General features: G+C 35.1%; 1 protein-coding gene across 1 annotated transcript; it reads left to right on the top strand.

The window, feature by feature from the left end:
* Positions 1–206: 206 nt before the first annotated feature.
* Positions 207–27,833, top strand: LOC146746146 (cadherin EGF LAG seven-pass G-type receptor 2-like). Its single transcript, XM_085499014.1, has 26 exons — positions 207–261; positions 8,800–9,123; positions 10,636–10,749; positions 11,120–11,467; positions 13,411–13,567; positions 14,561–14,781; positions 15,125–15,238; positions 16,043–16,137; positions 16,391–16,576; positions 17,108–17,176; positions 17,627–17,750; positions 18,256–18,411; positions 18,874–18,949; positions 19,316–19,469; positions 20,115–20,164; positions 20,521–20,638; positions 22,554–22,651; positions 23,032–23,131; positions 23,375–23,502; positions 23,659–23,751; positions 24,953–25,016; positions 25,705–25,790; positions 26,048–26,177; positions 26,917–26,958; positions 27,328–27,528; positions 27,738–27,833. Exons 1-26 carry the CDS (start codon positions 207–209, stop codon positions 27,831–27,833), a joined length of 3,399 nt encoding a protein of 1,132 aa, XP_085355140.1.

The raw sequence follows: 27,833 nt of genomic DNA, 5'->3' as shown, positions 1-27,833 counted from the left end.
TGGGAATGGTTAATATTCAAATTACATGACCTAATTGAGACCCCAGGGGAGATTTCCAACGCGGGCAACAGGTCGTGCTGAAACACGCGATACTGCTTAGACAGTGGTAGCATGATATCGTCGGCGTGGCGCACAAGAATGCATTTCGCGGGAGTTCGAAAATTCAGGTGAATCTCTTATGACCGTTTAAAAAAACGCTTGTAACAATGTTTCTACAGCTGATGTTCCTGATGAGTGTTGTCATCGGCGCCATTGCAACAGGTACGTACACCAACCCTAATTAGATTGGTACTATTATATATATATAATTTTCCCGCCCGAACATAAGTGATAAAATTTTGAACATGTTTGTCCTTCTTTCGCCGATTCCGAGAATAGTCTAGCTATAGTATATCCACAATGGTAGGGCTAAATGTGTGAAAAAGTAAATTTAACTGTATGAATTAAAAAGAAAAACCATGAATGTTATCGGCGCAATTGCAACATGTAAGTAAGCCAATCGTCATTACATTTATATAATTTTTCTGCCCAAAAATAATTGCGGAACTTCTCTAATTATAAACATTGTCTTGAGACAACATTGGTATGTCCACGACATGCCAAGACATGATTTTTTTATGTTCTAAATGCGCGCTGGCATTTTTGAAATGTAATGTAATGAAAAAACTTCACAAAAAAGTCAAACATGCCTAAACTCTAAAACGTACAAGCTTTTCCATCTCAAAGTCGGTTTTTAACCAACATCAACCTTTTCATTTTTGACAATATACGTTTGGCATTTTTAAAAACCGACTTTGAGCTTGAAAATTCTTAACTTTTCGAAAATGGCAACCGCGCATTTCAAAAATAAGAAAGTTGAGTTTCCAAAATGTCAACATTTGAAACCCGACTTGAAAAAATGTGAAATCCTCCAATTTTCAAAATTGCCTAACATGTATTTTCAAAAATGTAAGTTTGTAAACTTTCCACAATGTCAAACATTTAGATACATTTTGACCGTCATTTTAATGTTCAGATATGTACTTGCTTGATTTCAAAATATAGTTCCAGTATTAAGACGTGAGTTTCAATGTGTGGATTAAAAAATTACTCAGATATTAATAATGTTCGTTGGACGTTGTCGGGACGAAACCACTGATAGAAGACTTCATGGCCGTGTGTATCAATTTGTAATTACTTGTTGCACTGTCGTGAAAATAATATAATGAACAAAATATCATTTACGTGAGAGTTATAATTACATCTAAGTAATGGCAAGAACATTGACGACATCAGTGAAATTAAAATGAACGCAAATAATATAATATTTCCAAGTTCCATTGTTTGTATAGTTGACAATACACACACCGTTTAAACTGTAACTTGAGTCTGAATAGAAATTGAAGATATTAATACTGAAACTTACGAAGATCATTATTTTCCAGGTGTTGTAAGTATTTGTTGTATGAAAATGTTGATATAGATAGCTCTGTAAAATACAAAATTGTCGTTTTAATTCCATTCTGAATACATTGTGCAATTTGGAAGACGATCATATTTCGCGTGGCTTTGCCGCGGCTACACATGGTATGATACTAGAATAATATATTGTTGTTGTTTTGTTTTTTTTTTAAAAAAAAGCTCTACCTAATATATACCTATTTCAGTATTCTGTGTGATTTTAACCAAAGTATTTAAGCCACGTGACCTGTCATAAATGTGCAAAGATGTAATCGAACTTTGGATCATCGTTGATGGCCATTAACGAGTTCATATTTGTTATTATGGTAACGGCCTTTGCATTGTCCTTATACGAAAGTTCAGAAAAATGTCAATCGCCTGTCTGCTGATTTCACGTTAACTCAACTTTGCAAACCGAGTTTGCATGTGATCTTTTCCAAACTGATACGTTCTGTGTACTAGTATATATATGTAATCTGGATCTCTGTGAAATTGCGCATGCGTAATGTTTGCGATCACATAAAAATGTTTTACATTGTGAGCTTGATTGTTGTCTGTATTCACACACTCACTGGTAAGACTATAATCTAGTTATTGAAATCCGACTGTAAGGGATCAGTGCAGTTTACTATCCGTCGCTTGATACTTAGTATATATGTATATGTACTCGGATGTTCATTTTCTGATGATCTATTGAAGACTTTAATTCGGATGATTATGTTTTTGTCATTTTTGATAAAAAGTGATATTTTCGAATTCGTCTTACAAACCGCAAATTGTTCATTGTGTGATATCTTCAATTCTCTACTTTTTTGTATTTTTCTCATTTTTGATAAAAGTGATTTTTTCCTTTAAACCAAATGTCCGATTACTTTGATTTAGTATATATATATATATATATACGTACCTCAGGTGGACTTCGCTCAGAGTTGTTCATTTCGTCAAAATATCTCTCATTCTCTTATATTTTTTTTATGTTTTTCATTTTTGGTAAAGAATTATATTTTCGATTTCTTCTTGAAAACTGGTATTTCGAGTGTGTCAATTAATATTTATATGCGAATATCTCTCAGATTTTCTAAAAGAAGAAAAATCTATAACTTCCAACATAAGTATATCAGATTTTAGCTTTTACATTTACCATTTAGTTATCCTCCAATGGGTCTATCTTACATTTATTGATTTGGTCTAAAAAGTGTTATCTAAGTGATTATAAGATTCCCATCAAAACTGATATTTTACACCGCAATATTTGTAACTGTCTCCTGTTTTCTAAATTACCCGGCCAATGGTGTTAGGTGTGTTCATTATCTACACCTTTCCCGATGGCAAGGCTATAATGTTTTAACTAATGAGCAAGAATCAAATCTGTCGATTGTCTATTTAGGTTCAGGGCAAAGTAGTGACGTCATACTAACTCTCCAATAGCATTCTTTCCGGGCATTAGAATTATGTCGGATTATATCAAAATTACCAAATATATACCAACATAAACCGTGCTAGGACTTATTAAGCCAGAAACACACTGGCAATACACGTGATAGCTTTAGTTCAAACTAAACAAGAAAATGTCTCCGTCTGATTAACGACACGATAAAATATTATAGGAATTATAACAATGGATATTATTGATGCATATACATCAATAATAATTCACTGAGGAGCAATTATCGAACACAACAAAGGAGTAAAGAGTCTGAAACCAATTAATAATTGTCAAACAATCTAATAAACTATGCTACGATATTCTTTAATTTCCTAAAATTTCCCATTTTCTTACTGAAAACGCATTATTCAACTCAATGGCATTCAGTCTATCTATTGTCGAATATCCAATCTCTCACAGGCCATTATAGGAGAAAGAGTTCCAGTCAAACTATACTGCTATAATCTACTACTACTACTACTGTTGTCACGGATACAGTGTTATTTAACGTGCAATTTCCTAATAGTAATATGACAGAACCCCACACCCTGCCCGTGGCTTTCGTTGCGTATGGAAGTTATTTTCACGAGTGATGCTGCGTATCCTGCGGCCGTACTTTCACGAGCGAAGCGTCTCGAGTGAAAATAACTTCCATACGCAACGAAAGCCACGGGCAGGGTGTGGGGTTCTGTTATTATTACATATGTTCTAAGTTTGATCATTTCACATTCAAGAAAGAACGTGCAACACACCGGGATGGAATTTAAGTCGGAAACCCCATTGCCCATTAATATGTTCAAATACTGAGTATAGTGTTACGCGCAAGCAACGCGTGTCAGTGTAGAACGCGCCCGGAGAACGCGTGTCACTTTTTGTTTGAAATTTTATAATCAGACGTCTAATCTGAGTCACTGTCCAAATGAATAACTCGTTGACGTTTAGTTGGGGCCACGGCAGAACCAGAACTTGAACTGGACGACTATGATACACAGCTTATGTTAAAGTTAAAGATTCCGCCACAGAATTGTGCATTGGCAAACATGCCGTGCAACTGCGGTACTCCACTGACGGAGGTATGTAAATGTGTCGAAATGGACATAGTGCGAGTGGTTAGTGCTAGTAGCACTAATCCGAAAAACTACTAGATCTAGTGCTAAAATGGAACTAGATCTAGTGCTAAAATGGCACTAGATCTAGTGCAAAAACGGCACTAGATCTAGTGCTAAAATGTACATAGTGCGAGTGGCATTGATATTGCGTTGTCAACGACGTCAAGACATCCCGTAATTCTCTGAAAATAAATTAATATTTACGTAAAATTGTTGTATCTTTCATTCATTGGAAATGTGCTACAGTGGGAAAATTGAGAATGTCATTGTCCACGTTTGTCGTAATACTAATAGACCTTTGGAACAACGCGATCGGCCGGGAAACTAGCTAAAACAGTGAAACTGCAGGTCGAACTGCGCAATTTTTACAAATTGTGAATAGATATACTGTATGAAATGGTATTGTGGGGGAAGTCCCGGGTCCCTGTAAAGCTCGGTGGATGTTGTGTGTACTGCGATTTTCACGCAATCCTGTTGTTACATTGTATCAAGGAGGAACTAACGGAATATGATGTAACCTCGCCGATTTTTTAATTTTTTAACGTGATCATATTATATATGTCTAGACACTTTCTCTGCAATAATATTTTTTAGAAGCCCTTAGGATTTTTTGTTGTAGACTCTCGAAATTCTTATTCTTGTTACAGTTGCTAATAATTAAAACATGTGAAGTAACAAGTTCGTCTGTTGAATTTCCGGTTGTGAAATACGTATTTTAACCCTCACAGCTAAACAAATCCAGTATGGTCGCGTTAAAAAAATGAGACCAAGAAATCGTCCAGGGCGATTTTTCGGCAGTTTTTAATTTATTTTTTAAAATATTTTGTCGTAATTTATCGGACATTTCAATCGTTCCTGACGCCTAAATCAGTCTACTCTATTTAAGTTTTTATTCAAGAGCGTGTTTATTTTGACTAGCGTAAGCTCCGTTTGGACAAAGAGCTGTTATCACTGTAAACAATGTTAAATTCTTCTTCTTATGCTAAGTTCATCTTTGAAAACAACTATTTTTTATTTAAAAAAAAAATCATGCCATTTTCTCATCAAAATCCAAGCCAAAAGAGCGTACTACAACATCGTCAAATCTCTTCCGCGTTGCGTTCAATAGCATTAACATATTTAAATGAGCTATGGTGATTTGAACGGGTTGGCATCATCCAGCATTTTGATTGGTTAATTAGCGATTTGACCTATTAGCTCAACTCATGCAAGAGAAGCGCATGGCGGATACCCTACCGCATCGAGCGTTTATATGCGATCGGAATCATTTACTTACGATGAAACTAAGTTAAATTTTATTTGAATTTCATAAAAATTAACGAATTTATTTTTTTGTGCGTTATTATAATCACTACTGGCTAATAATGTCCGGATTGAGCATCTGTGATCGCTTGCCGGGATCGCTTAATGCAGTTGTGTTCGTTTTTATTAGAAACGTCGTTTAAAATATACTTTTGTTACCAATAAAATAAAAACAAATGTATTTGAATGACACTGGGCGACACTGTAATGACATATCAGGTGGTCTACTTTTTAATTCAGCAAGAATTATTAATTATTGTTAATTCTGCAATAGTTTCTTTCGTCTTGGGTGGCCCAACTGACGGCGTAGAAAGTCTGTGTCATTGGATACAATGAAAATGTCCCCCCAAAATATTTGATAATTATTTTTTGAAATTTTGAACCCCAAATAAGCACCCATCAGCCGTGAAATCCCCAGGGCGATTTTTCGGATGGGCGAATTTACGGCAGAATCCGGTATTATATAAAGAAAGTATTATTATGGACATCTCGCGCATATTGCCAATGTTTTATACTGTTTGCAGTTTGCATATGAAAGTGGTTGTTGATTCCCCTCCAATTATTCGACGTCGTTGACAATGCGATAACAATGCCACTCGCACTGTGCACATTTTAGCACTAGATCTAGTGCCATTTTAGCGCTAGATCTAGTGCAATTTTAGCGCTAGATCTAGTACTTTTTCGGATTAGTGCTACTAGCAATAACCACTCGCACTACGCCCATTTCGACACATTTACATACATGACTGACGAGGTGACTTTCGTCGACAGCGGTCTTCGCTGAGCTGCACGCTACAACTTAGTGTGTGATATTGCTTGCTGGTCGTGGATTGACTGAGTCTTGGTTACCGGTTAAAATGTTGCTCATTTGGCGTTGGTAATCTTTATTTGGAACCGAGTAACGCCGCAACCTCGCCAGCAGAAACCTCTTGGTATCTCGATGTTGATGATTGCACTCAATATAGTAATCGCTGATTTTACGGCGGGTGGATCTTCCGAGACCTTTCAAGGTTTATAAAACTCAGTTTCCACTGTTTCCAGGTAGTCAACATACATTAAGTTCTTCCAATCGTAGTATTCCATGAGATGTTCATTTGCATATCGACCGTGGAAATACCGAAAACATTATTGCATGGGTGATATGCAAATTAGTTTTTGTCAAAATAAGTGACTGCCAAAGAGGACCATTACTGTTGTTCAAATTTCATTTCACTCGGCAAGTATATTCATGTACTCCAAGAGAAAAATATCGTACTTCTTAAATATTGTTTATTTCTGCTATGTTTCGAAAGACGGTACTCCTGAAGGGACTACTTTGCTTTCAGACTCATTTGCATATGAGGTGTGGAAATACCGATTTTGATTTCAGGGACGAATCAAAATAAACTGCAGTACATATGTAATAATAATAACTTTATTACATAAATATAAATTGTTAAAAAAGAAAGTAAATGTGAAACGTGATATCCTGAACATGCATATCAATAAATAAAAAAACTTGAACGAAACTATATAATATGAACTCTCTCAGCCTTGAAAACATAATGCAAATGAAATCGCATTTATGAAAGTGAAAGTGTACTGGTTGAATGTAGTTTAAATGAATCAGATATGGTTAATGATAATTGACACAAAGTAAATAGTAAATTTTTATATTTATTTTATTATTAATCTCATATAAAGTACATCATTCACATTCATTCACAATCATTCACAATTAAATCACAGTCCAACAATAACATTTTATTATTTCATCGAAAAATACTTTTATGCTTAAAGCTTGTTACCATAACAATTGTTTATTTTACAATAAATCGGATAAAGATGCAGTATAAAAAATATTCAAATAATAAATTTACACTCCACGCCTCGTAAACGCAAACACGTTGAATGTGACGCATTTATTGAAATTAAAGCGTTCGTAATAGACACTCTCGAATTGGTCGTTTTTTACGGTCAGTTGAATTCTTTTGTTTTCGCTGCCGGATGTGGGATAATACTAATGATAACTACTAATGGCAAAAATTTATTTAACCTATTACCATTGCAACAAAATTGTATTAGCGCGATTAATGAGAAATGTATAGTCCACTGGGGGCTTGCCCTATTTCTACATTATTTATAACAAGAAAAAATACCGTGATGACGTAGGCTGTGACGTTATTGTCAGACTCACAATTAAATGTCATAGTGTTACATTACATATCTGTATACCTACCTTATTAGAGATGAGATACCCAAATATGTTGGCAACATTAGGCTTTAATATTAGAAATACAGAGGGACCGACCCAGGACTGGTATACATGTATGTTCCGACTGTCTCCTGGGATTTCATCACAACAAATAATACAAATAAGAGGTAATTCAGATGTATTTCCCAAGATCGAACATACCTTTAACAAGACTTTCAAAATTGTCCCTCTTCTTTCAGAGGCCTTTATTCAATCGTTTCAACTTATTAAAGCAAAGATATGTACTCTCCAGAAGAAATAGGTATGGGAGGGGTATTTAGAATACGAATTATTTAATGCGTGTAATAATGTGTCTGGTTACGTCACCAGTCGATTTATGACGCGAACGAACAACTTCTCATGGTTAGAGAAAATAAGCCAGACAAATGCAATATTTTCTTTTCATGATTTCACGGTGGTTCAAGTAAATACTTTACATATTTGGAGGACATTAATGGTTATTGTAACGTCTAAAAACGAGACTGGAGATTGTTTGACGTACTTTGAAATGAATACCACGCCATACTGTAGTCTGCAAGTCGTGCATTGGCGTTGGTTAAACAGAGTGCAAACCATATCAATGTTATTAATATGTTATGTTAAATAACGTTAAACCATGGTCTATACTATATGCATGGGTATTGAAGTCCATTGATAGTACGTTATTACGGTGGTTAACCGCAAAACGTGTTTGACAAGAGAAGTTCTTGTTTCTACCACACAGTAACGCCTCACAGATTTCGTACAATAAATTGTATTTGGACGATTTATCAACACTTGTGTATTTTAAAATCGCGTAATGCTTTTGAAAATCGCGGCGAGACTGGCATTTTCGAACATCGCGCCAATGAATACATCTGCTCGTCAACGTGCCGCAAACACGTGTTTGTTTGAGCAGCGCACAGATATACGTTTGAACATATCGCTTGAGTGTTTGAACATAGCCTGAAACTATTTTATTGTTTGGAATGATAACAACTTATACATAATGTACATGACCAAATGACTTGAGTTCACAGTGTGTAAATTACAAAAATAAGATATTGAATTAAATAAACACCTACTCGTATACACCAACCAAAAGATATATGAAATAAATCACCCACTTCGAAATATACTGTGAGCACATAAATGTAGGGCAAAATGTTGAATAAAATCTGTCTAAAACATGTCGGAGTAAGTCAACAATATGCAGAGTCGTGACAGGAACACACTCTATTGATTTTGATTATATTTTAGTAAATATTTCAAATGTACATAGCTTAAATACAATATTATTGTTTTTACAGATATATGTAATGACATAACTGATGTTGTCTGTGAAAGTAATTGCGTGATTACGTCATCGATTATGCCAGACGAATCATGTAGATGGGAAATTAATGCTACTGACGGAGATAAGATAGTTATAAGGTTTAGTGAGATTGGCTTACTAGTAAATGATGTCCTGAAAGTTTACTCTGGTGAAAATCCTCCTGATGATTTGATGAATGAGGAAGTACGAATATCTAGAAGAGACATTAATAAGAATATCACAATTCGAGATACAAAAGCCTGGATCGTTTTCAAATCGAATGAAAAAAACTCTGGATTTAAAGCACATATTGAGGCGAGTAAGTATGACGTGTTTGTTGTTTAGCATATCCATGATAAATCAATCGCGTAGCACTAAATACTTAATCGAAAAAATCTCGTTGTGGGTAAAATGGTTTATATCAGGAAAACAACTATGTTAAGTAAAAAGCCTACTCATATATGCAAAAAAAAAAACAGAACTTATTCATGTTGCATTAAATTGTACTCTCGGTCACCAGCCCAATTTTCGAGAAAATGATGGTCGTTGTTTAGTGAATAGCGTCCATTTTGCCAGTACTGTAACGCTTTTACCATGGGTTCATACTATTACATGGATTCTACAAATAGCAATTTTCGAAAAAGAATGTTAAGTTTCTCAAATAATACGAGGAGGCGTCGACCTAAAATGCCATATTTGATTTGTTTTGTATTCTTGGCACGTGATGAACTCTGAGAGGGCGCCCATACATTAAGCAGCGACCAGAACAATACACCTTAGTCGCAAATGGCTGCTGAAATCTCGATGAGAGCGAGAGAGTCACGTGACGTTTTCCTTCAAATTGCCTCTCATCACCACGTACACTGTTTCAAACACCATTGTTACACCAGGGAAACAGTCTACGCGATGACACGAGGGAATGAAACACTATTTGAGGAGGGCGAAAATAAGTTTCAAAACTCTCGTTCTCAGCGAGATTTCAACAGCAATTTGAATCATTCTAAAAGCTATTTATATGTCTTCACGATTTACTGAAATTTAGAAACATTGATTGTTATTGTGGCATAATTTAAAAGTTAAAGCGGGGAGTCGTCACCTGCGCATGCGTCAGATGGCCATAGCGTGTCATTGTTTACAAACACGCGTTCACCCATGACCCTTTGCGTTTTTAGTGTGTGTTGTTATCGTCGCTTGGGACTCAATTCCCGCGCGTGCGCAGGTGACGACCCTTCCGCTTTAAGACAAATATTACACAAGACGAAATGATTTGCTACAAGCAACAATGCTAATCCCATATCGTTCAATCAACGAATTGTCGGTTATCTGTGACCCAATATTTCGCCCGTAATCCTTTAATTTGTCTGAGATAAAATCGATGATCGCATAATAAAAGATGAATTTTCCTTAACACAATTAAGAAAATAGAACATACTATGATCTGACACAGGCTTAAGCCATCTCAAGAGAATTATCAAACTTTTAAAACTACTGTTGAACTTGTAGGGAAAAAAACATGATGTTTTGGTTATATAAATACTTATAGAGAAACACAGAAACATAAACACAGTAATGGTGTAGCCATGGCAGATTGATAGAAATCTCACAAGGACGCCTACGGGAAAAAGTCGTTTTTATTTAGTGACCTGAGCCTAGACGACGTTATATCAATAATTAACATCATCGCACGTAAAATTCAGGTATCATGGGGCAACCGTTGCCATAGAAATGTCGCAATCTATGTGAGTGTACCCTAATAGAGGTTTAATTGTCATATTGTATAACTTGTTTCTTTTTTGAGAGACTACACAATATTTTGTATTTCACTTCAAAGGTGATAACTTTTGCATCAATAACTCTTGTGCAAATGGCGGCACATGTATAGACGAGGCATTTAGTTACCGGTGTGACTGTCCTGAGAAATTTGGTGGCGATAACTGTGAAATGGGTAAGTACAATACACCAAACATTCCATATATATATAAGCGAATTTTATCACTAATCTGAATCTGAAAACTGAAAAACGTTTGTTTGGAATGAATAAAAAATCCTAATGAGTTTGACAACAGTTTGTAATTACATAATTTTATGCAACAATTCAGAAATTATCAGTAACCTCTCTGTTCAGGCAATCATATCGTACTGTGAAGTTGAAGTTACAATAAAAAGTGTTGATTATATTATAATCATTTGATGGAGGGTAGAAACACTACAGTTGTTTGCACCAAATCGTATACTGTGCATGCGTTCACTCAGTGTTGTTACCCCATCGAACATATTCAGAACAATGAATGACTTTATAATTTACGTTTCTATAGGTCGGTGTGGTAAAACGGTAATCACTTTATTTGCTGGTAGTTCGGTGAATATTTCCTCGCCAGAATATCCAAACAACTACGAAGAAGATGCAGATTGTTTTTGGACTGTCCATAGTCCCAATGGAACCGCAATATATTTTCGTTTTTTCGACTTCGAAATAAAGAAAGGTTTTGATAAGGTGGAAATTGGATATGGTACAAGATATACAAATGAAACTAAAACTAATAATTACTCTGGGGTAATTAGTAGGAATAAATACAGCGTCATTAATGGCTCGGATATTTGGATCAAATTCATGTCTGATTCTAGTATTAGTGGAAGAGGATTTATTCTTGGCATCACAGCAGGTGAGGTGTTGAAGCGCGGTGGTCATCGCGCAGCGCGTCACGTGTTCGAATTTCATGTAAATAAACATTGTATTATACACGCGTTGTGCACGTCGCTGTGAGTCCCATATCGAACAGGACGCGGACGTCATAGAATGATATGTATATGTGTATTTTTCATAGCAGTAAGGTTGGACTAACGTTTTATTTCAAGAAACCCATATTTGAGTTTGGTGAAGAAGTCCATGCTTATGTCGATCCTGTTCATGATTGTGCTCCCCATGGCTCCACCGTTGTTAATGTCTAGCTAGTTTCCTGCCCTTTATCGAGAAATCCTCATCCATTGGTTTTCATTAGCCTTGTCTTCTCAAGTAGATCTTAAGTCTTATTTGAATGCCATAATCTTTCTTTTGTCACACTATTGTTGGTATTTTCCACTAGCTTATACCCAACATATATTTGAAGTATAACAAAATTATCTTCTGTGTTTATCACATGCATCTCAGCCCGTAATGTGAATCTTTTCTCACTAAAGCATAGTTTCTGTAGCAAATGCCCAATGCAAGCACATAATAATAATAATATACATGACCGCCGCCATCTTGAAAATGTTTTACCACATTCCAACGTGTTGTGTCAATAGCTGAAGACTTCAGGCTTAGCACACATATTTTCTCATGTAACACAAAAATGTGTTAGATGAAAATGAGAAATCTGTATATCCTTGTCAAGGAGATTTCAAAATTTAAAAAATTCTTCACCATTGCCGAATCATTTGTTCGTCGAGTTATCATGAATTTGTTTTCGCGTATCTGTTGACCGACATAATTAGCTGATTATTAGCCGAATTGCTGTGTTATGTCTGTCATCGTTCAGGCCTATTTGAAGTTTTGGACGGCACTTGGCTCAGTGATTTGGAACTAATTACCAGATAACCGTCGCGATTCTGACAGTTGGTATTCCATAGTTATTAATGTAGTGAACGATTAATCAAAAGATATGACGTATTCAGTACTTAGTGTGATTGGCTTTATGATTGAAGGTTACGCCCTAGAGTCTTTTACTGTTTTGTAATTGGTTAGAGTTTTGAAAATGAATAAAGAGAGTTTGGGTTAGTCTTGGGGAGCACAGCACGATAGACGCAGGAGAGAGAGTGCAGTCCTGGGCAGTCGAGAGTCTAGTCCAGGGGCGAGCCTTGAGGCAGTCCAGTCTTGGGCGAGTCTTGGTTCAGCCTTGTGAGAGTCTTGGGGATTTTTTCCCCAGGGCGCCGTGTCTTATAGAGTGCTCGATTGACCGACTAAGACGAGAGCTGAAACGTATTTCGTTGTGTGTGTCTTATTTGACTGTAAAGTTAAAGTGATTTTCCCGATCCCGTACCTCAAGGGGACGAGATAGAGAGACGAGACGAGTCCCCCCCTGACAAGAGTGGAGAACCCAGAGAGAGAAAGATTTCCCCCTGATAGAGTAATGGAAATTGAAATCTTATGCCAATATGACGATATGTTTTGTCACAAGTCATATTAATACAATAGGGTATACGGATAAATAGTCAATACACAGCTGTAGTGGAGATCAATAAAATCGCAATCAAAATATTTTGATTGGCTTATGTTTAGTGATTATATTTGACCAGTTATAGTTAATGAGCATATGATTATCAACAATTTAACCTGTCACATATGAACTCCAAAATTGTATATGCGTTTATATTTCTAAGATGCTCGCAATTTTTGGGACGAGCCTTACGTTTTGTACTAAATAACTAGGAATGAGAAAATTACCGTAAATCTTAACCGTCTACTTCACTTATTCCTCACAGAACAGTCGTTTATATTTTCCTAATTAAAGATTGATCATCAAATTGCTAATATTCAAAAACACATAGTTGCAAACGTCACATTCCAAAACTGTACATGATGCGTATAGACACTAGAAATAATAGTTGTTTTGTTTTTTCTTTTCAGACATCGACAATTGTATGTCAAATCCATGTCAAAATAGAGGTATATGTAGTAATCAACTGTTCAAGTTCACGTGCGACTGTCCTATTGGCCACGATGGAGTAACTTGTCAATACGGTAAGGGTACACCAGACTCAATGCAATTATGGAGCTACATAAAGTAATCAATTGATTAAGGTATGGTTACGATAAAATTCAGCTTCAGCACCATATATTACAACACACATTCAGCTGACGCACACGTGATAATAAAATAAATGCGATATTTACTGAATACAGTATGATAGCACATAAAGAGACAAATTGTGAAACGTGTTTTTCAGATTCCTACAACTCAGAATAAAAATACCAGTTTTTCACATAGAACACTTTCCTGGGAATTTGGGGGGAAAAGCAACCGCCTTATAGTTAGATGAGAGTTAGATGGCAAAGAAAGTGTTCTATGTTCTTCGTGTAATTATGTGTTTGTATGTGTTAAGTTAATTATGCAGCATGAATGTTTGAACTCGTTTAATTCAACTGAAACAATTCTGGTTTACATCAAGTAAAACAGCAATGGCTACCACCAACAAGTGACTGGGTCATAAGTCATATACACAAATGTATATAGTACTCTCTGTCAAAGAGGGCGCACTACTAAATTATAAAATTATTTTACACACAAAAACGATGAATTCGGCCGAATTTTGTTAATTTTACCCCAATAGATCATTTTGCTTGAACGATTGAGTTGTTTTTCCTGAATGTGCAAAACGCGTTTCACAACTTGTGAACTTGTGTATTCAAGACGGTGGCCCATATAGTAAATATCGCGTTTATTTTATCATCTTGTGTGTGCCAGCTGACTGTGACTACAATACTAGAAGCATAAAGTAACTTCCAATTAATTAAAATTGTTATTATTGTGTTATAATTACGAAATAATATAAAGAAATAACTTTACCATATGTTATGAATACGATTATTAGAGATTTTTCGTACTTCATCTGTTTTATCAATAACGCGTTTGAAAACTTCAATAAAAAAATGAGATGCACATACCCCAGAGTGCAGTAAATATATTATATTCTTTCTATTTGTTGCCTAGATATATTAACAGACAAATCCATACATTCTATACGTTTTTGTGATATAATGACCAACCAAATTTCAGATTGTACGAACTCTTAGTCTCAACAGCCAATTGGAAACTATCTTCATCAGATATTGATGAATGCCTTGATGTAAGTGATCGATGCAGTCCACACATACGTCACGAGAAATGTAGCAACACCGTGGGTAGTTATTCATGCATCTGCGCAGATGGTTATACATTGAAAGAAGGAGTGTGTTCGCCACGGCCAACTGTACAAGGAGAGTGGTGTAACAATGAAGGTAGGTTGATATTATTTGTGACTGCGCCCCCCATCTAGAATCTCTCCCTGCCATTATTATCATTTGTGACTGTGACACACGCACCCAGGATGTCGTATTCCATCCTCTTTATTGATTATTAAGGGCTCACCCAAGGTGTTGTATTTCATTTTCACCTGCGATATATATAATTGTATAATATTATGATTTGTGAATCTATAATTCTAGTTTTCTCCATTCCACCAATATTTGACAAACCAAAGCAAATTTGGACGAATTTGATATGTAATAAATTGAACAATTTGACAGTCATTGTACCAATACCGCCACAATTCGTCATCTTTTTTGTCTTCATTTCCAACAGACGCACTTTTTCTGAGGTGTCCCGATGAATATGGTGCGCACGGTGAATTGGTATGGACTGACATCAATGCTAATTGTACCACTGACTGGCTTCCCTGCCCACGCAATACCATTGGTGAGTAATTTGACATGAACAGAAAGCAATGGCAAATGTACCATTTACTGGCTCCCCTGTGCACACAAGACCATTGGTGAGTTCAAGAGAAACGTTGCACAGACTTGCAATAGTAATGCTCTAACATTTGTTGATGTTTTTCGACTGTGCCTATGGATCAACTATTCATATGGAAGAGTAAATTAGAGTGCCTGATATTATTGAAGAAACCATTTGTAGCATACGCAGATATAAATTTGTAAAAAAAAATGTTTTTTTAACTTCGAATGTGAATTAAAAATAATATGGACGGACAAACTGGAACACGCAGTTATTTGAATGTCTAATCGTTGATTTGGGAAGTTGCTGCGTCCATTATTTAGGCAATAACTAGTACTATTATTATAGAAGCAGGGTAAAAGAGAAATACTTTTCATGTTACGCCCACCTCAATTGTAATATCAATAAATTCGCATTTAACATGGTGGTGTAGTTCAAATTAACCGATTATAGTGGTTCAATTGAATGCGGCAGGCTAGTAGAAGATGAATAATACGGATACAGTCGAAAAAAATTTTCTTTGTTTTTGATTGGTGAAATTAAGAATTTTATTTTAACCATAAGAACATCGTTGGAAGTGAATTATTGTGACCGCTTGTAATCACACCTTTGTGTATTTACTGAAATTACGCTGCAATTATTAGTATGACAGGCTATATTCAGTGTTATATGTTGCATCTACATTATCGGCTACTCATTGATATTACCTCATGGCAATGAAATGTTCATTTTGTACAATAATTTTAATAATTAATTAATTATTAGGTTTTATGAGGCGATACTGTGACATGTTTGGTAGTTGGTTACCCCCTGATACAACTGGCTGTGTATCTAAACGTATATTGTCTATGGTTCATAAGGTGAATACTTGTTACTTATCAACATTGATGACAAAAGAATATTCAATCATCATTTTATTATTCACCGAACACATGTTTGACTTGTGCTCTCTCGATTTCTAGCAGCACGTCTTGGTTTACTTTACATACGGGAGCCACATACTCGACCTTAGTAACACGTCAATCTCTCGCTTTTTCATTGTTAGATGAATAAACACGTGACGAATGTCCAACATACCATATTAATGATTGTACTTTGTCGTGTATTTCACAGTTACCTGACATAACAGACGTCCAATCCGTTGATGATTTGATGACGTCACTGGGCAGTGTTACGAACAAAGGCAGTGTATCTGTGTCTGGTGACCTCCTAGCTGCAAGTGAACTCATTATGCAAATCATGTGGAAACATCCATTATTGTTACCGGGCCGAGAGGACGAGAAATCAGCTTTGTTAAAGGTATAACTATTCTGATATTTTAAGTGGTTGTGGTAAATATAGTGTAGTTTAATGCTGCCAGTTGTCTTTTTAACAATTCAAGTTACTTAATTACGTCGTTTTGCTCAAAATTGTTATGGTAACACTCTATAGTTTAATTTCAATAGAAGCTTGTATGATCTGAAGTATAATGAATTTATACTATTAATTTGGAAAGTGTTTATGTTTAATTTCTGTAGTTATAAGATTAACTCAAATACTGACAATACAACCCACTAATCAACTCCCTCCCTTCATTGCATTTACTTTACCAGCTTAATAAGATTAAATTGGTCATGAAAGGATGACTTCTTATCTTTCATGTTTTTATGAAATAAGTACTAAACTAATAATATAATATTATTGTATTTGTACACAACGCCCACAAGGATATACAATTGTGTATGATACTAAGTTATAGTATTACACAGTCATGGTCGTGTCAAGGTGCTACATATTATTGGGTCGTTGTGCCTAGCTGTGAATATAACCATGTGAACTGATGTTTTACAGAACGTGTTCAGAGTGGCTGGTTCGTTTCTTGATGATACTCAATTCAGTATGTGGGAAAACGTGTACCAGGTGAGATGAGTATCTGTTAAACATGAGTTCTCTCACTCGTGGCATGTAACTTCTGTCGTTATCAGCAAATAGATACAAATATTCAAATTTATGCTAATTCGTACAGACAGCTTATCATTTAGCAGACCTCACGATGGCCGATCAGCCATATTGTTGAGAAATGACAGCAAGTATCTCAATTTCTATTTAAAACAATGGATACAAGTTATATGTCATTTTTTTATTATGGGTTCATTCGAAATGATTCACCATAAACCGTCACAAAAAGTGGCCGAATTTGCATTTTATCTTAATTTTTATTAGTTTCTATGGTGAAATTTCATGGGATCAACAATTTCTGTTAATCATATCAGTAACATCATATAAGGTATTAAAGGTGACGTATTTAGTAATGTACAATTTGAATTCGATGCAAACTTTCTTAACTTGATTTCTGTATTATATTTATAGAATAAAGGTCCATCACGTGGTGCTGACGATATTGTACTCGGTTTAAAACGATTTATTGATGATATATACGTGTACACTAATTGGTCATTAGTGAAGGAACTATCCATTGAAACTAACAACATAGGTAGGTCGACCATATATAAATATTATGTTTAATGTCGTAAATAGCATGTCTTATTTGAACTTATCGTAAATATGTTGTTCAGACTGATGTTCTACATGCTATGCCATAACATCTATGTATTGATCTGTTACTGTATTGAAAATGTACTGAGACGTATTTTGTTTGTTTAACATTGCGTTATCGTTCCCGCTGTTCATCGGACGTAATTACACGAGAGAATGAAACATTTTTTGGTGGATCAAACAAGTCTCGTTGCTTCCGCTCCCAACGAGATTTCGGCTTCCATTTGCATCTAAAGTTTATTGACAGTGTTTAATTGTTTTGTATTCTTGATCTGTCCCTTCATACTTTATGAATATAAATATTTTATTTGGTATGATGATTATGCTACTTTAGTGACGTTATATTATATTCACAATTCTGCTTTTGAAATTTGGATAATGATTATTTCTTCTTTTTATTCTAATGAATATAATTAACACTATTTTTTAAATATATTTTCTAGTATTTGAGGCATATCAGATAAATTCTACTAGCGACAAAGTGTTTGACTATCCCAGTGAACTATTACCTTCTCGTAGAAGACGAAGTGTGGGCAGCATGGGAGGAAATGAAAGTTTTATATACGTTCCTCCAGACGCAATGATATCAAGTGACATAGGTAAAACATTATTATTGTGAGAGTAGTGTTATATGGCCATGCTTAACAATTGTCTAAATATTGATCTTTGCAATCGTTGAGAACTGTTTTTTTTCTTATATCCTCTTTCGAGTATAGCAATCGTAGTAAAGCCAATTTACAATAGTGTCACTCGCACCAAAAACTGATGGGTAACTGTGAACCAAATATGTTATGAATTTTAGCAAGAAAACTAGACTGTTTTTATTTGTATAAACTTCATCACTGTTATTAGACTGCAACTTGTATAACGTTATATCGTTTTCTCAGGGTAAACTGTTTATCCTTTCCAGTGGTAACATGCGTTAATATCAGTCGTTTTTTTTTCTGGTGCTTGATGAATATTTTCTAATCTTAATTATACTACTTGAGATGTGCGTTTATTTCTTATGAATTCATCCAAATATTATCTATTAAACCTATTTTTAATCAAATAAATTTCAGACAAGATGCCCGTTTTGGTTACAATGGTTTACCGTTCACTCGCCGATATACTTCCACCGACATTCATAGAGAAAGAGTGAGTATGTTGATCTTGTTTATATTTCGTATTTAGTGGCAATGACTGCAACACATCGTGAATTTGAAATATTGTGATATTAATTGGCAATTCTTGCAATGATGTTTGTACCCAGACCACAAACTTGTAAACGAAAATTAGTTTAGATTGTTTAATACATCACGGAAAAACGTTTACTATCTCACAAAATGGAAAGGCACGTCCATTTTGTTTTTAGTTTATGAGATAAATGTATTTTACTTAAATAATACAATCACGGTCATTCAGAATACAACATGGTTGAATTAGACCAGCATAATGCCACACCATCGCATACATTGTAGTATATTACAATTGATACAACCTAATATTCACATTTTTCCACAGGAGAGTTGTGAAGAAGCGGACGAACACCTACCGTGCAAAAGCACGTGTGAACAAGGTCAACTCTGATGTGTTGTCTGCCACTTTGTATCCAGAAAATATCAGACGAACAACAAGGTTCATCACTCCTATTACTATGAAATTCTATCACAGGGAGGTAAGAACAGAGTGAAAACATCTTCACATTTTTCCCTTTGTGTGTTCCGGGGGGTACGATTGTGATAGATAGGCTCACCGTGTTTGTGGCCATTAATAATTTGCGTACTAGAGCACATCCATTCCCTTTTGCTATAGCAGGACTCACGGCGTTTGTGTGAGCAACTGGCAACCACAAACAAACATCAAACACTCTTACAACGCCGTAGATTTGTTCCCAGACTTTGCTGTGTGGTATCCATTTTTGCATCTTAATTCCTGGAATTGGGGTATAATGTATCAGCTTGTCGAGAGCAGTTTAATTCCTATATATATTACATGTACCTGACTTGATCATATGTATTGACATGAAAAAGTGTTGTTTACATGAACACAAGATGTTTTCTATAGACTTGTGTTTGGTTCAACGCCAATGTAGTGAAAATAAAACTGTGGCTTCTTAATTCAGTCAGTCAGCGAAGGAAATGTAGGAAACGTGTTCAGTTAGTAATATCAGACCAAACATTGGCACTGTCGCTTATGGAAATTTTAGTTAGTTCACATAATAGGTGATAGATCTTGAAAACATTTGCATAGTAGACCTAAAAGTTTAAATTATTAACAATTAATATTAATGTCGTTTTACGTCATTTTTCTCATTAACCAGGCTGGTACTAAACCAGTGTGTGGATATATGGTATATGGACATACCAGTGGGTAAGTTACACATCAGGATATGTGTAGTTAGAATTGTGAAAAGGTATCGCGTCAATAACCATCATTATACTCATTAGTTCTGATTTTAATGTTCTTCTACGCTTTATTTGTATTTTCATATCTATTTACATTGTTCATGTAAATGAAACTAGTCATCCGACTTTTATCAGAACGTCTAAATGCTTTTACTGTCAAATGTTTTACATGATATTCCGCCAAATGTATAACTACAACTGTAATGTTGATCGTGTAAATACCTTTCAAAATACCCACATCATGAATATACATGTAACGTTTTACCATAAGCCTATGACGAATAGTGTATATTATTATTTTATAATATGATTGGTTTCCAGAATATGGAGTAAAGATGGATGCTGGGAACTATTCACTGATTACGATGAAAACTTCACAGTTTGTCAGTGTGATCACCTCGCGGAGTTTAGCGTTGTCATGGAGATATATACAGATGAGGTAATAAACCATGATATCTAGTATATTATATTATACCAGTATATTGATGGTGTTAATCCATTGATTTGATTGGTCCAAACACAAAATTTGCATATGCATTCCATGGTATATTGGCTGATAATGCACGGCTAAACCAAGTGGCCCTGGAACATGAATTGACTACAGGTTTAATACGGAAATACATAAAACCGGTATTATTTGATTTTTAGGGAAATATAGTGGTTGAATTTTAGAAGAATATTGAAAAAAATACTGAATTAAAGACATCTGAAAAGTTATATAACTATAATATTGCTTTTTGTTAATGGTGGGATCCAAGTTGTGAGCGTCGGTCGTTGGGTGATTGTCGTTCGTCACACAAACCTAAACCACCGTCCCTCAACACCGTGAGGTGCCTACACGAACGCCAGAACGCTATGTTCTCAGTGTTGTTACTTTGAGATGGATTGCGAACTTCCAACAAAGAAAACATGATCTTTAAGTACAAGATATAATTGAGGGATTTAATGACATAAAAATGCAAAAAACTATGAGTCACAGGCAAAAATGTATGCCACCAATAACAACCGGTGTCCGGTAGCGGCAGCTGACAAAATTGCAGTGCACCTTGTAATTGCCATCTGTTTCAAAAAACACGGGACAACGCAGGATTCGACGACGATATATGGTATTGTAATTCTTCACTATGGGTAAATAAATTACAGGAGATGATGAAGGTAATTTTGAAAGCTACAGATTTGTGCCGACGGAGTGTACACCAACCACTGCATTAGAGCGACGGCGTGCAAAGTCTTTCGGCCGGAGTTGAGACAAGGCATATCATGTACGTGTCACAAAAACGATGCGAAAATCCGATCTTACACCATCAAACTTACCCCAGAACAACGACAAAACTTGTCAGTCATACTGTCACAAAACTTTGGTTATACCAAAGGTATCCAGGTCAGATGTTGGAACTGAGGTCGCTGTGCTGGTCGCCGAACATGATACACCGCGTCCCGCCGCGTACCGCTGAACGTCAAATATCCAGTTACAAGTAGTATGATGAGTCACAAAACCGGTTTATTTCACAACTGTACTTTCAATGGGCAAATTACAGTCCAAATTGTACAAAAACCGGAATGAAAACGTGGAAAATCCGTTGTTTAAATGATCCAAACTGTACACGACCCTGTATTTCAAATCGCGTTGTGCGTCAGTAAAAGGTCAGAAAGGTCATCCTTTGTTATGCTAATTTGTGTGTTTACGCTGCTCTATTCAACGTGGATATGTTTTTTTTTTCATGTGGAATAAAAATTAGTTTGTATTCAATTTGAACTGTGTTGTGCATGTAATTTTTGTATGCATTCAGCGTACAACTACATACTATTCTTATAAATATTCATGTTCAAGGGCCATAATCATGATCTTTTAGTAGATGAAAGTAAACTCTTTTTTTACAAGTTTTATCGAATTGTCAATATACTGGTATAATATAATAGCAATAACCCCCGCCGAAGTTGGGTATACCACTTGATATTGCACAATTCACTCCATATATGCACTCGCCTGCGGCTCGTGCATATATGTCGTGAATTGTGCAATATCTCGTGCTATACCCGCCTTCGGCGGGGGTTATTGCTTAAATATATAATTGATATGGTATAATACATTTCAACTGTCTACTGAGCATTGGAGAGAAAAAAACACTGAGTTTAACTTTTTATTTATGTTGAGTGAAAGGGCGCTCATCGTCAGTTTACCATACCTCTAACTGCATCCGACCAATCACTTATGCGATTCAAATCTCGTAGAATCCAGTAACCAATCATAACTCGTGTTTCATGCCGTTTTATATAGAAAAACGCATTCTAATTGGTTGATAGACACGATTTACACATATAGCATATTAATGCTACACTGTTATCTTTTACAGCTGTACTCACAAAATACTCAGCTATGGTTTATTAAAATTGCTCTTGGAATCAGCATATTTCTCCACTGCGTAACAAGCGCACTTCTACTTTTATCTGGGTAACTATCTTTTATTAAAACTATGCTATATAATTCGTCGTTCGACTAAACTTTTCCATGTATGTGATCATGTATCAATAATATGATAATATACTTGTATTTTGCATATGATAACATAATATCACTTCCGTAGTATTCATTCATGTAATAGAATGTAACCCTCTAATAATACGTAATCACATTATTAGTATGTTACAATGGATTACTGTGTAATGTGATAGTATAATATCATGTAATAGTATGTAAATATTGTATCAATATGTTATCAATGTATTAACATGTAATATATACATTAGCATGTAATTAATGTATTATTATGTAATCGTGTAATCAGACTAATGATTCCACAGTTATATGTCATATCAATTTTACGTATGTAGGTTACGCAGTGATTATTACTTCGTCTTGAAGAATATGTCATCGTCACTCTTACTCTGGATATCTTTCGTCTTTTTTGCTTTTTTAGTTGAAGAAAAAAGTGTAAGTCTTGTTAACAAAATGTTTACTACATCTCCAAACAAAATGATGGTATTAAGATAGTGCTGATGACCATGAACCATTAGTAAAAGTGAATAATGAAAGATACATGATTATAGAAGGTTCATAATGTAATGTCGATGATCAACTAACTATTTGTATATTGTTACAGTAATCTTGTATTACGTCTTTGTTGTTAAGTAAGTGTAATATTACAAATGTTACATATGTATTTTGTGTTGACAGGTATCGTGTAAATTTATCGCTACGGGAATTCATGCATTGTTTTTGTGCTGTTGTTCTTGGATACTGATAGATGCCATACATCTGTTCCTCAGAATGAAGTCATTTATATATAAGGGTTTACGAACTAGGTATGTAGAGATATGCTTTACATATTACTAAATAATATTCTCAAAAGGTGCCATGCTGAGTGAGCAGCAGAAATACCACATTTATTTTATGAAGGAAAACTTGTGAATGAACAAATTTATGGTTGTCAAAATTGATGTTGCACTGTTTTCTTCCAGGGTTGTTTATTTTGCAGCAGGATGGCTTGCTCCTGTTACGTTCATTACTGCGTGTGCTGTTTGGAGTGACATCGAATACAAAAATGCAAAACAGTATGTAGCAATATCACTTCTACAATTTAAGTGTTGGTGCATAGTCTCTGTGTCCAAAAGCCAAATACAGCAACACAAATGTTGCGAAGTTCATGTACAGTTTCCGGATAAGTTATCAGGGTTATATGATGAGGATAATAAGTCAGGCACTTGAGCGGAAATGGTTATTTGATATGAAAAAAATCGATATTAATTGCTTTTCTTAATAGAATGCTTTGATTCCTGACGGCAGCCATTTCGTGTTTTTTTTGAAAATGTGATGTCCTGGACAAATTCATTTAAATTTGATACATACATTATAATATTAGGATACATGTCTATGGAAATTTGTTTTACAATCGTCAGCTCTTGGTGATGTTTTAGTGAGCAATGTGAGCTTTTGATAGTAATCTTGTTCTGATACTAAATTACTAGCTAAGATGTGTGAGTTTCACAACGCAGCGTGAGTGTATATTACATTTTTTGCGATTTGTTCTATGTTCAAATAAAAATGTGTTATTGCTAATGCTGTCTAGATGGAATTAGGTCGATGTGACCTTTACAATAGACAAATACAACTATTTTAACATTGGTTTAAATTGCTAAAGCGTGAAACTACAAATATCGAATTAAACAAAAACAGAACAAAATAAATCATACTGGGCGCTTCAATATAAAAAAATGGATTATGATTTTTTTGAAGTTTGGCTGAGAGCGCGAGAAACGAAACAACATTTCTAAATTTGTTTATAGTGACGTGTTGTACAAATTTGATGTATCCGACATAATATAGCATTGTTAGTGTAAATAATCAACCTGTGAACAATATTTGATTGAAATTGCATTGCAATGGGTCACTCCAAACTGTCCTCCCACAATCTAGGGATAGAGAAATGCCACCCAGACAAATGCAAGAAAATGGGATGCTTTGTGTGTGAGAGCGGTCAGTTAGAAAACGAGTATGTAGCACGTTTGCTTAGTATGTGTGAATTATATAGAACTTACATTAAAATACTTACCACAGTACCGGTATGCTACGAGGTCTAGGTATCATTCCGCCACTGTATTTTTGTATTTGTATATGGATTGTTAATTTTAATGTTATTTTTGCTAAATATGTATTATAATTCAAGCAATAGAACATCAGCTGAGTAAGACTGATTAGGTATTATAGTCTTGCTTTATGAAGTTGCATAAAGGAAATATACATGATTTATTGCAGATGCTGGGTCGTAACTGGTACACTCTCACTAGCCGTGATTTTACCAGCATTAGTGTTGTTTACGGTGAGTAAGCTAACGGCATGCATCGCATGTTTCAGCATTTTGGTTTTAGATTCGACAACAATTACAGTACAAGTAACATTCGTATTGAATGTGACCTATTGGATGCATAGTGAAGATTTGATTTTACATTCCGATACATGACTAATTATTATTAATTAATTATGATTAATTTGTTTGACATGTACAAATATTTTGAATAAATAGCGTCCATGAGCTCCGTTGTGGTCGTTGTCTATAAACTACATAATGGTTTCTTAATCATCTCCGATTGTGGTGTACAACATGTAATATAGTTATTGCATTTGTTATTTGAAAATAAATATAAGAAGTATAAGTTGTATTATTCACCAGGTTATTGGTATTTCCGACCAGCAGGGCGTATCGAGGTTTTGTCCGCTGTGTATATATCCATCGATTTTACCAAGTTAGAGTCGGACACAACACATTTTGTTAGATTATTACCGCACGTTTCGTTTTGACAATGGTACTCGCATTTTGACGTAATGTCTATTATAATATCACTCCTGTATGTAACAACTATTTGTTTTTGTCTCAATATCTCAATAATGTACTATGGTAAAATAACGGATTAGCACAGTCAACGCCACCACACATACATTAGATTGTATAACCGCTACACCAAACCATTTATCATTTAGCTAATGATTTATATTATTTACATTTTCAGGCAACGGTAGTTTTTCTTGTAATGGCGTATCGGTTGTTGTCTAAACACAAAACTAAGAGTCAACTTATTGAGTACAAGAAAACTTGGTATGTGAATGTTATAATACGAGTGATATGTCAGTATACAGTGGAATGTAAATTGCAATTAACGTCGTAAATAACTTTCTGTTAATCTATAGTGTTCCATGAAAGTAATTGTTAATCATCGCATGAGTCTAATTGGAGTTTTCACTTACTAGTAATTGCCATGGTTTATTTCAGTGATAGTTCGTATTCAGCCAGTGACCCCTTTTATACAATTTGATTGGTGTTGAAATTTAACACTTTATTTATCTGTTTCATAGGGTCGACATTCGTTCACTTATTATCGTGTTTCTGTTATTCACGTTGAGTTGGATTGTTGGTATAGGATCTACTTCAAGAATGGACCTTGAAATTATCAGTTATTTTTTTGCTTTTATTATTTTTTCTGAGGTAAGTAAGATTACAGTTTTTAAATCCAGTAGTTCCAAGAAATCATGTTTTTAATAAAACATCATATTTACAAATGTTATGTTTTTATCTTGTTCTGTAAGTGATTTCACACATTTCTAAAGTATGAATACAACTACAATAGACAAACACACGTAGCAACACGTAGCAACACGTAGCAACAATCAACGTAGCTGTTCATCAAAAAAGATTTGTTCATGAAAATTGTTGGAAGGCAGGAGATATCTTTTTTCCTCGGGAGGGGGGAATTTTGCAGTTCTCTAAGAATAGCTGATATTGTGTACAATTTCATGGGGGTGGGACAATTTTGAGAGGTGGAGCATTGTAAAACTTGAGGTCGGATTTTTGAGTGACTATTTTATTCATTTAGTTCGACGAAATTGTGCAGTGAATACATAACAAACAATCAAACAAACCCCGACAACAGTTGAAAATCTACTAACTACAAGGCAGGGCAAGGCAGGGTATAAACAGCTTTTATTTTCTCCTCTCTAGTCTGTATTTGTCAGGTCAACTTTCTAAGCCTATAATAAGTGTTTTGTCTTCAAAAGATCAATTAAATCACTCATTGTTTGCACCTGTAAGACATGTATCATTTGAAAGCAAATGCATTGCCCGTAAAAAGGCATTTTGTTTGACACGTAATCACGCGCAATGTACGAGATACACAAAATCGCACACATCAGCCAACTTAAGAATCATTTTCTTTTATATTTTCTAGGCTTCTATCGTCTTTTTAAGCTACTGTGTATTTAATGAGGAGGTGAGAAAAAAATCATATGCGTACAGTTTGTTAAAGGGCGGTGGTCGTCGCGCAGCGCGTGTTCGAATTTCATGTAAATAAGCAATATATTTTACACGCGTTGTATACGTCGCTATGAGTCCCATATCAAACGCGGCACGGCGCGACGACCACCGACTTATAAACTATTCATCTGTGATTTTATTTTTATGTAATTTTCTGAGTAGCTACTTATTTACAGTTTAGAATTAGTTTAAAAATATGTTGAAGCAGTTGTGAACAGCATACATTTTCATCGGAAGTGGCGATACCTTTAAATTAAATGTTCTTTCCTCACACGTGAAGAATTACAAATCACCTACTCACACTAAAATTGGCTTTAAATTTCAGCTCATAATTGCACTTCGTGTTCGCTTGTGTGCTGGGCTAGAGTGGCAGGATGCTTGGGAGGACTTGAAGAAAATGGAGCAACAAAGAATGGATTTACTGAAGCAAGCCAAAGAAGAAGTGGAAAGAAAGAAAATACAGAAATATGAAGCAAAACATAGAAGATCTACATCGAAGGATGGCATGCATGGCTTATATGTAGTGGTAGGTTTTGATATATCAACACTCATATATTTGTACATTAAAATAATTATATTTATAGATTGTACAAATATCAAGCGATGCAATGATTGTTGTTGATACAAGTTCAGTGATTAATGAGTCTTTCAAATTCCGCAAGTTTGGTCTCCTGGTACTAGTAGTAATTACTATAATAATTAATTATGGAATCATATGCTGACATATATTCACAGGCAAAGCGGAGTAAACATACAAGAGACCACATGGAAATCCCAAGATATAGCTCGGAAGACTTGGAGAATGAAGATCTTACCGAAAGTAGAGTATGA

This window comes from Saccoglossus kowalevskii, chromosome 5 (genome assembly GCF_978046115.1).
Source record: "Saccoglossus kowalevskii chromosome 5, keSacKowa6.1, whole genome shotgun sequence".
Lineage (NCBI taxonomy): Eukaryota > Metazoa > Hemichordata > Enteropneusta > Harrimaniidae > Saccoglossus > Saccoglossus kowalevskii.
The sequence above is the reverse complement of the archived record's forward strand: the minus strand, read 5'-3'. Positions and strand labels throughout refer to the sequence as shown.

Excerpts from the sequence above, each read along its gene's own strand:
- LOC146746146 (XM_085499014.1), top strand. The coding sequence starts at position 207 with ATGTTTCTACAGCTGATGTTCCTGATGAGTGTTGTCATCGGCGCCATT. Across the intron at positions 20,639-22,553 it reads TGGAGATATATACAGATGAG|CTGTACTCACAAAATACTCA; the intron begins GTAATAAACCAT and ends TATCTTTTACAG. Across the intron at positions 23,752-24,952 it reads GAATACAAAAATGCAAAACA|ATGCTGGGTCGTAACTGGTA; the intron begins GTATGTAGCAAT and ends GATTTATTGCAG.